The 12,999-nt window shown below is 38.1% G+C and overlaps 1 protein-coding gene and 1 long non-coding RNA gene across 20 annotated transcripts in view; both read left to right on the forward strand.

The window, feature by feature from the left end:
- Positions 1–12,999, forward strand: part of LOC144589239 (uncharacterized) — a 701,357-nt gene that overhangs the window by 108,311 nt on the left and 580,047 nt on the right. The window lies entirely within an intron of this gene.
- SLC66A2 (solute carrier family 66 member 2) overlaps positions 1–12,999 on the forward strand; it is a 128,758-nt gene that overhangs the window by 45,464 nt on the left and 70,295 nt on the right. For 12 of the 19 annotated variants that reach the window (XR_013545255.1, XR_002299461.3, XR_013545256.1 and 9 more), the window contains one exon: positions 8,739–8,955. The exons of 6 other annotated variants lie outside the window; for them this stretch is intronic. Coding sequence is in view for 9 of the 13 variants with exons in the window: in XM_072998712.2 (XP_072854813.2) it covers positions 8,739–8,955 (217 nt within the window). In the remaining 4 variants the exon portion in view is untranslated. Of the gene's footprint in view, positions 1–7,266; positions 8,664–8,738; positions 8,956–12,999 lie in introns of those variants that run through there. One more of the 19 variants, XM_072998716.2, reaches the window with a different exon arrangement.

Below are 12,999 nucleotides of genomic sequence, written 5' to 3' on the forward strand. Positions count from 1 at the left end.
ACTTTTTCCAGGCAAGCTTTTCGCCACTGGTTGGCTGCAGAGAAAGCAGTGGTTGCCTTCTTCTCTTTTTAATTTTTTTAAATATGTATGCTTGTTGTTTAGGTTTAATTGTCCTTTAATGTTATTATACGTTTCATTGTTTTAGTATTTTAATTAATGTCATCTGTTCCCCCACCATATTTTAGGTAGCTAAGTCCCTGAATTGGGAGGAAAAAAGGATATTAAATAAATAAATAGCCCACTTAATCTGCTTGCCCCCTTTCTTTGTAGAATCCAAGCCTTACCCCTCAGTATTCTCAGTCCATGACTGAGTAGGTGCAGGCATAATACTGTTAAGAAGAAAGGGGATTTGTTCAACACTGCATACGCAGACTTCTACCTGTACAATGGGACTTGTCCTTGTTCTCCCCTTATAGCTTCCTGATCTGCCTCAGAAAGTCCTCGTACTCTGTAGCAGATTCCAAAGATTTGCAAGAGGACACCCAGTCCATCAAGAGGGTCCAGTCAGTGAATGGACTCTGTTAAAATTCACCCAAGTATTACAGCTGATTTACATGATAAGGATAATGACCACCTGGTAATTTTTTGTATTCCTTAATAATAACTGTGTGCCATCAAGTCAATGTTGACTTGTGGCAACTCATTTCAAGGTCTTGGGGCATCCAGGGACTGTTCAGCTTGCCCAGGGCAAGTATCCATTAATTCTAATTTTAGCTTTTTGTTTAGTGTATATAGTCTTTATTGACCTAATAAATCTTTCCCCCATTTTTATCACTTCTAGTTGCTGTATCATAAAATTCCAGTTCAGTCTGTCCAATGCATTTTCTGCATACAGAAATATCATAGCCATTGATTTTTCCGGTTGCACTTCATAGTATTCAAGTATGTTAAAATCCTTCTAAGATTATTTCTCATTTGTCTTTTCGGAAGGAAGCCGGATTAAGTGACAGAAGATTGTGAGACTTAAAGTGAAGGACACTTACAAGAAATATGCATGCCATATTTAAACAATTGCAGGTCTAGAAATTGCTGGCCTGCCAGATGATGTTGAACACCATCTGAATTCTATTTCAGAGACAACCAGCCTGGGATGATGGTAGTACTAGTCCAGCAATATCTTGAGTCCTCCACTTCTGAACAGTTTTGTCATAAATATAACTGTAGCACCGTGGCTTAAAAAAAGATCTTTAATGATATTTAGAGTGCCTTTACTGGGTACCAAAATCAGCTGTCACAGATTTATAAGTAAAGGAAGGGACTTCCAGGACAGGTTGTAGTTTCTAGGAGACGACTGTCATTTGTTCCTGAGTCATGCCCATGATGAACAAAGTGCTAAACACCACAACAAAAAGGTTACTTAAAAATGCTGTGTCCAGAAACCTCGGTTTTTGAAAATTAGGTATTAACTGTTAATGTTTGTAAGTGATTTATCATTATCATAAACATAGTTATTATGTCAAGCCAAGTAAGTTGATGAAACAGTTACTAAGCTGAAGGGAGGTTTTCCTCATTTTCTTTTCCAAAATTCCCTGGCTTCTCTTCTGTGCTTTTTCTGTTGCAAGCTGACAGCGCAATAAAAATATTTTGACAAGCTCTCCAGAATAAAAATACTTCCCATCCCCCCCCGAAAAAAACCACTGGCAGATGTGTTGCATAGATATACTCATATATCCATAGGAGTTCATTTGGGAATATTGTACAGGAATGCTTATCCTTTCTTTAAAATTATTTAAAATGTATTAGGAAACATAGCTCTTTTCTTTTCCTCTTTTGGTAGCATTAATTATGCTACTAATGGTCTCTGATCCCGTCAAAGCCAACATTTTAAATATACTCTTCCCTGTCACCCAATTATTTTTCTACTGACAGTGATGAGTACATCTCTTATTTTGCTAACACTGCCTTAAACCTTGAAAATTCTTTGATAACACAAACCTCCTCTTTCCCTTCTCACCCTAACAAAATTTAGAGAAATGGATAAATACAGATATAATCTTGCTGTGAAGGCATTTTGAGCTTGTTGACATTCCTGTATTTGCAGAGGCAGAGACCGATTCACAGAATAACTTAAGAATTTATAATGGCTATCGTTTATCTAATGGAATGTTAATAATTGTGCATTCAGATATATTTTTCTATGTGTAGTCTTAATGTTTTCCCCCTGTGTATATATTGCAATTATATTTACATCTCAAACTGCAGTGAAATGTTTAGATATCCAACTTTCATCAGGTCTTCTACTAGAGATTTATCTTGGTAAATATTTACCAGCTGAAATGTTGGCCACAGAAAAATGGGCTGTATATTGGAATGTTGTGGAAACCAGTGATTGCAAGAGGCAGCTCACTCTTTTCCAAGAACACAAGAGGTGATTCTACACATGGACATCACCAGATGGCAATACTGAAATCAGATTGATTATGTTCTCTGCAGCCAAAGATGGAGAAGCAAAAACAAGACCTGGAGCTGACTGTGGCTCTGATCATCAGCTTCTCATAGCAAAACTCAAGCTTAAACTGAAGAAAGTGGGAAAAACCACCGTGCTAGTCAAATATAATCTAAACCAAATCCTTTATGAATACACAGTGGGAGTGAAGAACAGATTTAAGGAATGTATTCGCGAAGGCTTTCACGGCTGGGATCTAATGGTTGTTGTGGGTTTTTCGGGCTTCTTGGCCGTGTTCTGAAGGTGGTTCTTCCTAACGTTTCGCCAGTCTCTGTGGCCGGCATCTTCAGAGGACAGCAAACTGTGCTCTGGGTAAGGCTTGAGAGTACCTCATTATTTTATTGGCACTGGACTGTCACTGCTATTAGATGGCAACTCTTTTAGTTTGCAACTCCCAGAATTCACCAGGAATTCTCTCAGGCAGAATCCTGAGAAATGTAATCCAAAGACAGTATTTGAAAGAAGAACCTACTACATTTTTCCATTTATAAGATGACCCAATGTATAAGATGACCCTCCCCTTTTCTAACCCCAAATTAAAAAAAGCAGGGACCAAAGGGCTTCCTTTTTGCTAAGCCCCGTGCCTTGGCAAAAGGCAAGGAAAGTGGCTGTCAAAGTGACTATCGTTTTTCCTTGCCGTTTGAGAAGGTATGGAGCAAAAAGGAAGAGAGAAACACCTCCCCTTCCTTTTTTGCTAAAGCCCTGCACTCTTGCCTTTTGAGAAGGCAGAGAGATTAGGAAAAAGGAAGGGAGCAATGCCTCCCCTTCCTTTTTGCTAAAGCCCCGTGTGCCCTTGCCTTTTGAGAAGGCATGGAGCTTAGCAAAAAGGAAGGGAGCAACGCTTTTGCTAAGGGAACCTTTTTGCTAAGTCCTGTGCCTTTGCAAAAGGCAGCAGTAAAGAACTGCCTTCTGTGTATAAAAACAACTCTCATTTTTTTTCTCAAATTATTTAAGGAAAAAGTGTCATTTTATACACGGAAAAATACGGTATCTTACCTCCATGTGGGACTCCAATGCCATTATATTGGCCTTTCAAGAAGGAAAGTGCCTTTGATAGTGTTTAGCAGTAGTGCAAGAGTTCATGGGGGTCTCATAGGAGCATGGAACTGGTTCTTTGAGAGACTCCTCTGTAGCACTTAATAGGTAGTAATATTGCCTGTCCCATCCTCCCTAGGTACTCCCATGAACCTTTGCGCCTCTCCCAGACACTACAGGGAGCAGTTTCCTTCTTGAAAGGTTAATAAAAATGACAATAGATCCCTGAATGGAGGTAAGAAAAGTTCCTGTTTAAAGATTTGTTTTAGGGCTTCAGCTTCCATGATTCCGCCTAAAGGAATTCCTGGTAAATTCCGGAAGTTGCAGTCCAAAAGAAAGGAATGTCCTGTCCCTAATATGTTATTTAACTATTTAGGTGACTACATTAGGCCAATGACCTTTGCTTATTAAAAATCCAAGTTTACATAAAAAATATTTTTGTATTTCAAGTTAAATCTTTTATACTTCATTTTCTTTTTTTAAACAGTTACTCTTTCTTTAACATTGGCATTTTATTTTCCTCATAAGAAAAATGTCATTATCAGCTTAACAAAACACAATTCGTATCAGATGTAGAAAAAGATATGATTGAGGAAATTAAATATTTCTAAACTCTAAACAAATGAAGTTGACCCACAAAGCAGAAACAAATGTTTAAAACTGACAGAGGATAAATTAGAAGGTATTATAGCTGTATGTTATCTTCTGGTATCAGAGGCAATAGGCTTCACAATAACCGTTGCTGGAGATCATGACTGGGAGCTCCTGTTACTCTGATCTCTTGCTTATGGGGTTTCCTTGGTTATCTGGTTTAGAATGGTTTCCAAGAGCAGAACAGAATGTTTTAATAGATAGGGCTTTGGTGTCATTCAGCAGAGCTCTGCTGCTGTTTAATACAACTTGAGATCTGGACTAGAGCATGTTGGTAGAGCAACATGCTTCATATGCAGAAGATGTTGAGCCAGATCTCCAGGTTAGGATCACTCCTGTCTAAAATTTTGAAGAGGTGCTGCCAGTATTCAGTATTAACAGTAATGGGCTAAATCATTATTTCTCCCAAGGGGATTGCAAGGTGTTTTCTGGGGAGGTCATGGGTTGCCTTATATGTGTTATTGTTGTTATTTAGTCATTAAGTAGTGTCCGACTCTTCATGACCCCATGGACCAGAGTACACCAGGCTCTCCTGTCTTCCACTGCCTCCCGGAGTTGGGTGAAATTCATGTTGGTAGCTTCGATGACACTGTCCAACCAACTCGCCCTCTGTCGTCCCCTTCTCCTCTTGCCTTCACACTTTCCCAACATCAGGGACTTTTCCAGGGAGTCTTCTCTTCTCATGAGATGGCCCGAGTATTGGAACCTCAGCTGTTTTGTATGTGTTGTAGCCCTTGTTAAATAATTTCTTCATTTACCTTTTGGAGTAAAGATACTAAAGTTAGTGTGTATGTGTACATTTGAGAAACATGCCCTTTTTGAAAAAAGCCTCTAGTTTCTTAGAAGGGATAACGTTACCCTTTTAAAATGCTTTTTTATGTAAACATGTAGACTGTGCATGTTTCACAGGTTACTTGGATATTAAAATGTGTGTGTGTGTTGTAATATAGTATGGTTTGAGCCCAGATGAATAACAGTCTGTAGACAGCACTTCACAATAGCCAAATAAGGTTTGATTAGAAACTCATAGACACCAGACCGTGTAACTGACACTCAATGAAAGCTGTAGAACCAAAAAATTGAAGCAGGAAAGATTAATGGCCTGGTTACTAATAAAGAGGGTTAGACCCTGTGTTTAATCATTTCTCCTGTTTCCTTTTTTTTGATCAAAGTGTACCCTGTCCTTGCCTGCTGTCTGAAGAAAATACTCAAATTTTAGCACTTGGTTTGTTTGTGAAAGGATATGAGAGAGGAGGAAAATGAAATTGATGTGGATTTCTCCACAGAAAACAAAATACTGTACTTTTTAATAGAAACAAAATGAAAAATATAAGATTTCCAAATCAAGGATCTGCAGCGCTAGCAGCTGCCTAAGAATTGCAGACACTAATGCTGGATCTGGCCCCAGTTTCTACATATTGTCTGGCTTGCTTGTGCCCCTACCTCTATTCTACATTCTGCTTAGATGGAGCTGTAACTCACGGATTGATGGAAGGAATGAGCTTGGAAATGGTACTTTTTTGGGGCTGCAATTCACAGGACTACTGTGACTAGTGACTATACTGGCTTGGTAGGAGTTAAGGCTGGAAGCTGTAGTGTCATTTCGCCTTCGTCATGTTGGCTGTATATGTACAGGAAGATTTTGCTAAAACCCATTTGTTCTAATAGGAGGATGTTTAACCAACCTTAAACATTTAATCACTTGTACTTACACTTTGGATAAAATTTCAATGCCAGTGTCTCTTACTTTTAAAAAAAGTGTGAAGCTTATTATATGTCTCTGTGTCTTGCTTTTTTCATTTGTGTGGCTTCCATTTTCGGAAGCACATGTGCACAGCTGCTGTGATGCTTCTTGAATACTGCCATTGTGGATCACTTGGCAACAACTGAACTGTAAGCTCAGTAGGCTCTTCAAACCTGGTTTTCATATTGCAAACAGAGAATCTGGCATATTGCTTCCTGAACCAGCTGGTCAGCTTTTAAGTGGAAAGTGTGGATTTTTGTTACAGGTGTTCTGGTTGAGGTTGTTGTTCATTTGTGCAAAAATGTAAAGGTAACAAAAATACATATCTAAAAAGTACATTTTAAAAAAATGTCAGCGAATATACTTCTTGGTATGCATGATATAGCAGACTGATGCCACTCCTTTTTCTTCTTTAGGAAATAAAGTAGTTAATAATCTGTGAATGATAGTTTTCAGTGCTTCAAAAACTATAGGCCTTGAACTTCATTTCAAGAAAATGAAAAAAGTTCTCCCTATTTTTCTGGATAAAAAATTTGCTCTTTCCTATGTGAAAACTGAGATGAAATATATTTCCTTTCTGAGGGAAAGAGGACACCTCAGACGTTCAAGTAGCTAACACCACTCTGGATCCTTCCTTTTCTAGACTACATTACTTTCATCTTAAGTGCTGGGGATTGGTGGTGGCTGTTTATAGGGGCTTGCCTGGAAGGATTCTTAACAGTCACAAGTTCTTCTTGTGGCAGAATTACTAAAGTAAATAATGTAGCAAGAAGATCGTATGGAGAATTTGAAGAGTCTGAAATAGGAGTTGATGAAAAGGACAGGAGGTAACCAGAAATGGTGGGGAGAAGCCAAGTATGTTTGCTCACGTACCTTGAAATTAATGGTTTGAGCAAGAAATCATAAAGAACAAACCATTCCGTATTGTTTCACGCAGATGTGCCCATTGTTGTTGGTCACCATGGATGCAGAAGTAAAGGATTAAATAAAATGTTTGCAGACAATTATTTCCAAGATAAACAGTAGTTATAAAAATATATTTAAAGGTCACAGCAATGCTGGATATGGTTTGGATGCAGTGTTTCACAATAAGATTCTTTGCTTTTAATATTACACATTTAGAAGCAATTATTTGACCATATAATACAACTTAAAGCTGCTTTGTAAAACATCCAAACTATGTTGTATATAATGATACAAAATACCACTGTTATCATCCAGGGAAAGCATATCAAAATTAGGGAAGTTATCCATGATACCAAAATAGAATTATGCTTTTATAAAATACAGCTGCTTAATTGTATAGTAAAGTAGTCACTTGACTATTTTTAGTGTAGATCCCATTATTCCCCTATAAATTATTCTGGCATTTTCTTTCCTCTCCTCCCAGTGTAACAGGCACAGATGAATAGTTCAGAGTGTTGAACTGAGCCTTGGGAGATCCAGATTACAGTACCTACTAAGATATGAAATTCACTGAGTAACCTTGCAGCAACCACTGTTTCATAATCTGGTCTACCTCACTGGGTTTTGTGAAGATAAAGTAAGGAGGAAGACAGCCACAGAGGCCAATTTGAACTTACTGAAGAAACGGGTTTTTGGTAAAACAAACAATACAATAAATAATTCTGAGCTTAAGAGGATGTGATCTGTCTTCCCATATTTTGATGGTTATTGTGCATCTAGAATTTGCACCTATTCCCCATAGAGAGACATACAAGCTGTACTCTCATTTAGAGAGAATGGTATGAGGACTGCCATGGTTTGGGAGAATATGCTTCTCATTACATGGAATTTGCACTGTTTCACATGATATCTCAAACCATGGATCTGGTCACATGGTGTGAATCAGTCACAATGGAGGAGTAGTGATTGTATCAAGGTGCAGGTTGCTATTCACATAGATCACTCTTCAGGTATATAGTCATTGGTCCTTCATAATGTGAAGCTATGTTTTGGCATTATGTGCATCTTCCCTTCACCTCTGCGTTCACCTGGAATCTTCTAATTCTGGTTGATGGCATCTGTGTTAGAATTGATAATATCTGAATCCAGACAGAACTCTGCTTTGTGAAAACTGACACACCCAAACAATATCATTTGTCAGAATTGGATTTATTGAGAAATATGATTAGCCATTAACTGCTCTTAAATGCTTCTGATTATAGTATGGGAAATGGAAAGAAAGAACTTGATCCAAAAATTCTATATGCAATAATTGTTCAATGAATCTTATGTTCAGCACTCATCTGGACACAATAGTCCTATTCAATCATTTAAAGACATGTTGGATGAATATGCCAGGAGGCTAGCATGCCCATAGCTTTTTGGTACCATCCTGCCAAAAAGTGCAGCATGTCTGATGAACTATAAGTTCTAGTTCACATGAAGAATGCACTCCATGCATGAGGGAGAGGGGTAACAAGACTGAGGTCACAGGAATGAGGCTAATGCACTCTCCTTGGCATATTGAAACTGTATGGTTTAAATTACTGAATAGGGTTAGTGTCATTTCAGTGTACTGTGAATCCCCATGCCCTGCAAAAGAGTATCAATTTGCTAGATGGGCAATATATAAATTGAATAATAAATTAATAAACAATCAAATATACCACAAACATAATATTTTCGGCTTTAGCCTTCACAGCCACCACCACTACCTCTTTCCATTTCTGTTATTAGTGATTGTTGCTGATCTCTGTATAATTGTGTATATTACGGTCCCAAGTTGTCTCCTGTCTCACATTGTCAAAGTATTCTAATACTGTACTAACTCCTTTTCTTCCCCAAAAGTGCAGGTGGTAATAACTGATTTGGTAAAGCTGTCCATTTTGATTGTCATTTATAAACATTGTCTTTCAGATTTTGACTTGAACTATTTCTGGCACTGGAGCAAGTTTACAGATTATGTGCAGTGTGTTCTGGCTTTCACTGGAGTAACAGGATACATCACTTATCTCTTTCTTGATTCGATTATCTTTGTTGAAACACTGGGCTTTCTCGCTGTGTTCATTGAAGCCATGCAGGGTATCCCACAGCTCTACCGTAACTACCAAAATAGATCAACTGAAGGAATGAGGTATGATTCTGTGCATCTATCTTGAAAGTTTCAGTTATGTATTTGGCTTTGTTTACACATATAATTATTCTTGCTTCAACAACAACACCAAAACTATTTCAATTTTAAAAAGGTAGATAAAATCATGATTGTAGCAGAGATCCAGCATGTTGTGAGAATCCACGATAGAGAATTGAGGTCGTCCCATTTATCTAGAGGATGAATTGCTGTTAAGGCCAGGAAAAATGAGGAAAAGTCAGGAAAATGTAATATGTGAATGTTGTATGTGGGTTAGCCCAGCTATGCCATGAGGTGGAGTGAATCTGTCACTTCAGGAAACAAATGGGATATAGTGAATTACACACCCTTCACCTGACTAGCTCTTCAGAGAAACCATCCTCTGTTTCTTTGGAAAGCCAGTTGAACCTAAATGTCTGCTGAGAGAGAGTCTTAACTTAGAACCAGGAATTGTGGATTATCTCTCAGTAGAGCAAGACAGAGGCCTTGTGACAGTGATTGGATAAGTAGCAGAGGCAATAGGATAGAGTAACATTGGCCTGAGAAAGTGTCCTCCTGCCTTAGGAAATGAGATAGCTTCTGCTGCCTCTGTCTGTGAGAGAGAGGAGGAGAGGAGTCGGAAGGCTTACAGAAATATACTTAAGTAGGAAATTCACTGAAATCTTGTTTGCATAATATGAAATTGTGGAAGTGGTAGAAAAAAAATCATGGTGGGGCGGAAGTGATATCCATGAAATATTTCTGCAAGTGTCGTACAACTGTGTAGTCTTTTGCACAACTGCAGCATGAATTATACAGTCGATTAAGTGATGCTGACTGCTTGGGCATAAGCCCGGCACACTTCCTTAAGTGTAAATTTACATTATACCAACTTGAACAGGATTTCAGCCAATGCTGTATGTTACTTAAAATGCACAGCTCTGTGTAGTTTGGAATTCTATAAAAGGGTGAGTTGATTGATCCATTATTCAATATTCCAGGGTTCTCTTTAAAAACACGCATGTATGGTTTTGAAGATAGACCTGAAATTGCCTGGGCAGTGCCTGGCATAATTTCAGAATTGTAGCTGCCAATGTGATTTTTGTGCCTTGCACTAATTTGCCCTATTCCATGAAAACAGAAGTAGAGTGGATATTATGAAAGCTCATTCTCTCTCCACAATAGTAGAAACTATATGTGTTATCAAAAATATGCTTATGTTCTTTGTGTGCTGTGCATCAACTGCAGAATTAAAATTTATTAGCCAACTCCCTGTTCCCTCTGTAAAGTGAAGGATTTATACCTAGAGAATCATGTCACTGTGAGGTGGAATAAATAAAATCAATACAAGTTTTGAAAGATAATGAACCATCTTGCACTTTACATATACATCATCAGATAAGGCTGATGGTTACTACCGAAGTCATCTTTGCATTTTTTTTCCCCATTCACTGTAGACTAGAAGGGTGCTTCTTGTTTTTAGACTGCAAGGTCAGGAATTTTCCACGATTTGCACAAGCAAAATTCTGGGAGGTGCAGTTCACAACAGAAATCTGCAGACCTCTAGATTTCATCCCTCTGGAGAAGAACCTTTGGATTATTTTTCTCCAGTACTGCAGCAATGCTTCCTGAGAGCTGGGGTTCTTCAGAAAGTGCTTTCTATAGAGTCTAGTGGGCAGTGAGATTATGAGTCCTAGTGTCCTTCATGCTCAGAAGTGTCTGCCCCCCCCCACTGGTTGAACGCACGATAGTGGGGCAGGATCCAAGGCCTTCGCTTGCCAGCCTGCAGTATTTCAGGACAAAAATTTAATTGTGGGTCTCTTAGTCGAAACATGGGGTCTTCCAAGACTGATAGCTGAAGAGCCATTACCTAAGCTATGGGATAAAGATGGCTCTAAATGAAAGGGAGATAACGACCTATCAAAATTAAAATTAATTTGCATATTAACTTCATTTCCTGAGTCATTGGGCATAATATACTTGGCACCACAAGGTTTGCGTATGGAGCTTTTATTTCCTATTATCTATAAATCTCCTGGGAGATCAGAGGTGTATTATGTACAGTTGCTAATCTCTGACAATACCCTTTATATTACAAGACAAGTGGCCAAATTCTGCGCTGCAGTGATAGTTATTTGCAATCAGATGTTCGGGTTGCAATCTAAGACGGACAGTGTAATGCTTTTATAACATAACATTGGTTGTGGTTTCACTTATTTTAAAGATATAGATTCAGCTTCGCTGGTTATGATGTTATGAATTTGAAAGAAGGGGCTGGTTTAATCATGATTTTAACTTAAGAATGTATAATTCTGCTTATTTTTATGAAACTGCAATTGTATGTATTTATTTTATATTGTTCTGGTCTTGCTGGTCTTTGACCGTAATAAAGTTACCCTGTCCATGATGGTGGGGGTAGTTGATCAGCAAATGGAGACCAGACCTTTGTGGGCATGGATAATGTTGGGAGTCATACTGCACATTAGGCTCAATGAATTATGACTTCCATGAATTACTGTGACAATGTCAGGGGTGAATCACCCCAAAGCCCTTCTTCAGGAGGGAGCAAAATCTAGAGGTCTGCAGATTTGAGGTTGTGGATTGTATCTCCCAGAATTCTGCCTGGGGAATTAGTGGAAAATTCTGGGACTTTCAGTTCAAAAAGAGCCAACCCATACTTGTGGAAAAGGGATTAATCATAACTCAGATATGGCTTCTGTCTTTGATCTTGAAAAACATCCTGACAAATGTAATCCTCCAAGAAACGTTGCACATATCTCACATAGAATCATTCTCTGTATAATATCCAATCTGACAGGAAAAAAATCTGTCTGAATATGACGATGTTGCTTTAGCTTCCTTTTTAGAAAGGTCTTCTAATCATCACTTCTGTTTTTTGGGCAAAAGCCGAAAGCTGCTTCTGCATAAAGAAAAGCATGCATATTGTATACACACTGTTGCATGTGGTGATTTTACATGTATGTTCTGCTGCATGTGTGCTTGGCACACATGTCTAATGAACTCATAGTCAGGCACTTACATGCTGCAAAACAAATACATATGTGGCTGTCCTACCTTACTTATTTCTGTTCTTTTTCATACAATAAGTGTGTATTCTGTGCTTTTTCATACAAAGCATATAGCTCAAATGGCCGTGATAAGACTTATGACCAAGTTTAACATATTTATGTTCTTGCAGTGTGCAGTTTGTGATACTTGTAGGCAGCAAACTGTATTATGTGTTTCTGGAAAAGATTTTTCTTAAAATGTTCAATTTCCTTTTCAATGTGTAGCCTGCATAATTAAACTGCAAACCACCCAGAGAGTGCTTTTAAAGAGCTAGAGGCCAGTATATAAGCAGCACACTGTACTTCCTAGGTTTCATTTTGGAATGTTTTTGCTACTCATTTGGATTTCTTTGCCAGTCAGATAGAAATTTCTGAAGTGATGCTTTGGGCCGGCTTTCTTCTGCAATGATGCCTAAGGCAGTTGCTAAAATCCAGAAGCCCCTTATCTCTGAGTGAGTTGCACATTTCTCTTATAAATGTGTATTTGCAATCACACACTGAATATGTAACACCTGAGAAATAGTAAATATTTTTTTTTCGGCCCACAGTCACATTTGTTGCAAGTTGTGATTTGAGCTTGAGCTTTCATGTGCAATGATGTCTTTAATTATGTGTTTCACCAACTAACTACTGTACTTTTTAAACGTACACTTCCTTATTCCTAATAACCTCAGTAACACCCTTTCAGTTTTCCATATGCATTATTAAATAAAAACTGTAGAACCCTGCCAGCTTGTTTTGTTATGCAGCATAATAATGGAGAGAGAGAAAATATTTTAAAATGTATGTATTGGAGAAGAAAATATTTCTCATCTGTGTAAATTATGTCAGTTGAAGAACATGGTAATAAAATCCTACTGACCTGGTAAAATGTTTGTAGCACACTAAACTGTGCACTTAAAAAAAGCTGTTCTAATATTTTCTACTTAAATAGTAGTTTTTGTGACCACAGACTGTTTGATTTGTTCTGCCAGGTGAGGGTCAGTTTCTTTCTGTACTG

This window comes from Pogona vitticeps, chromosome 4 (genome assembly GCF_051106095.1).
Source record: "Pogona vitticeps strain Pit_001003342236 chromosome 4, PviZW2.1, whole genome shotgun sequence".
Classification (NCBI taxonomy): domain Eukaryota; kingdom Metazoa; phylum Chordata; class Lepidosauria; order Squamata; family Agamidae; genus Pogona; species Pogona vitticeps.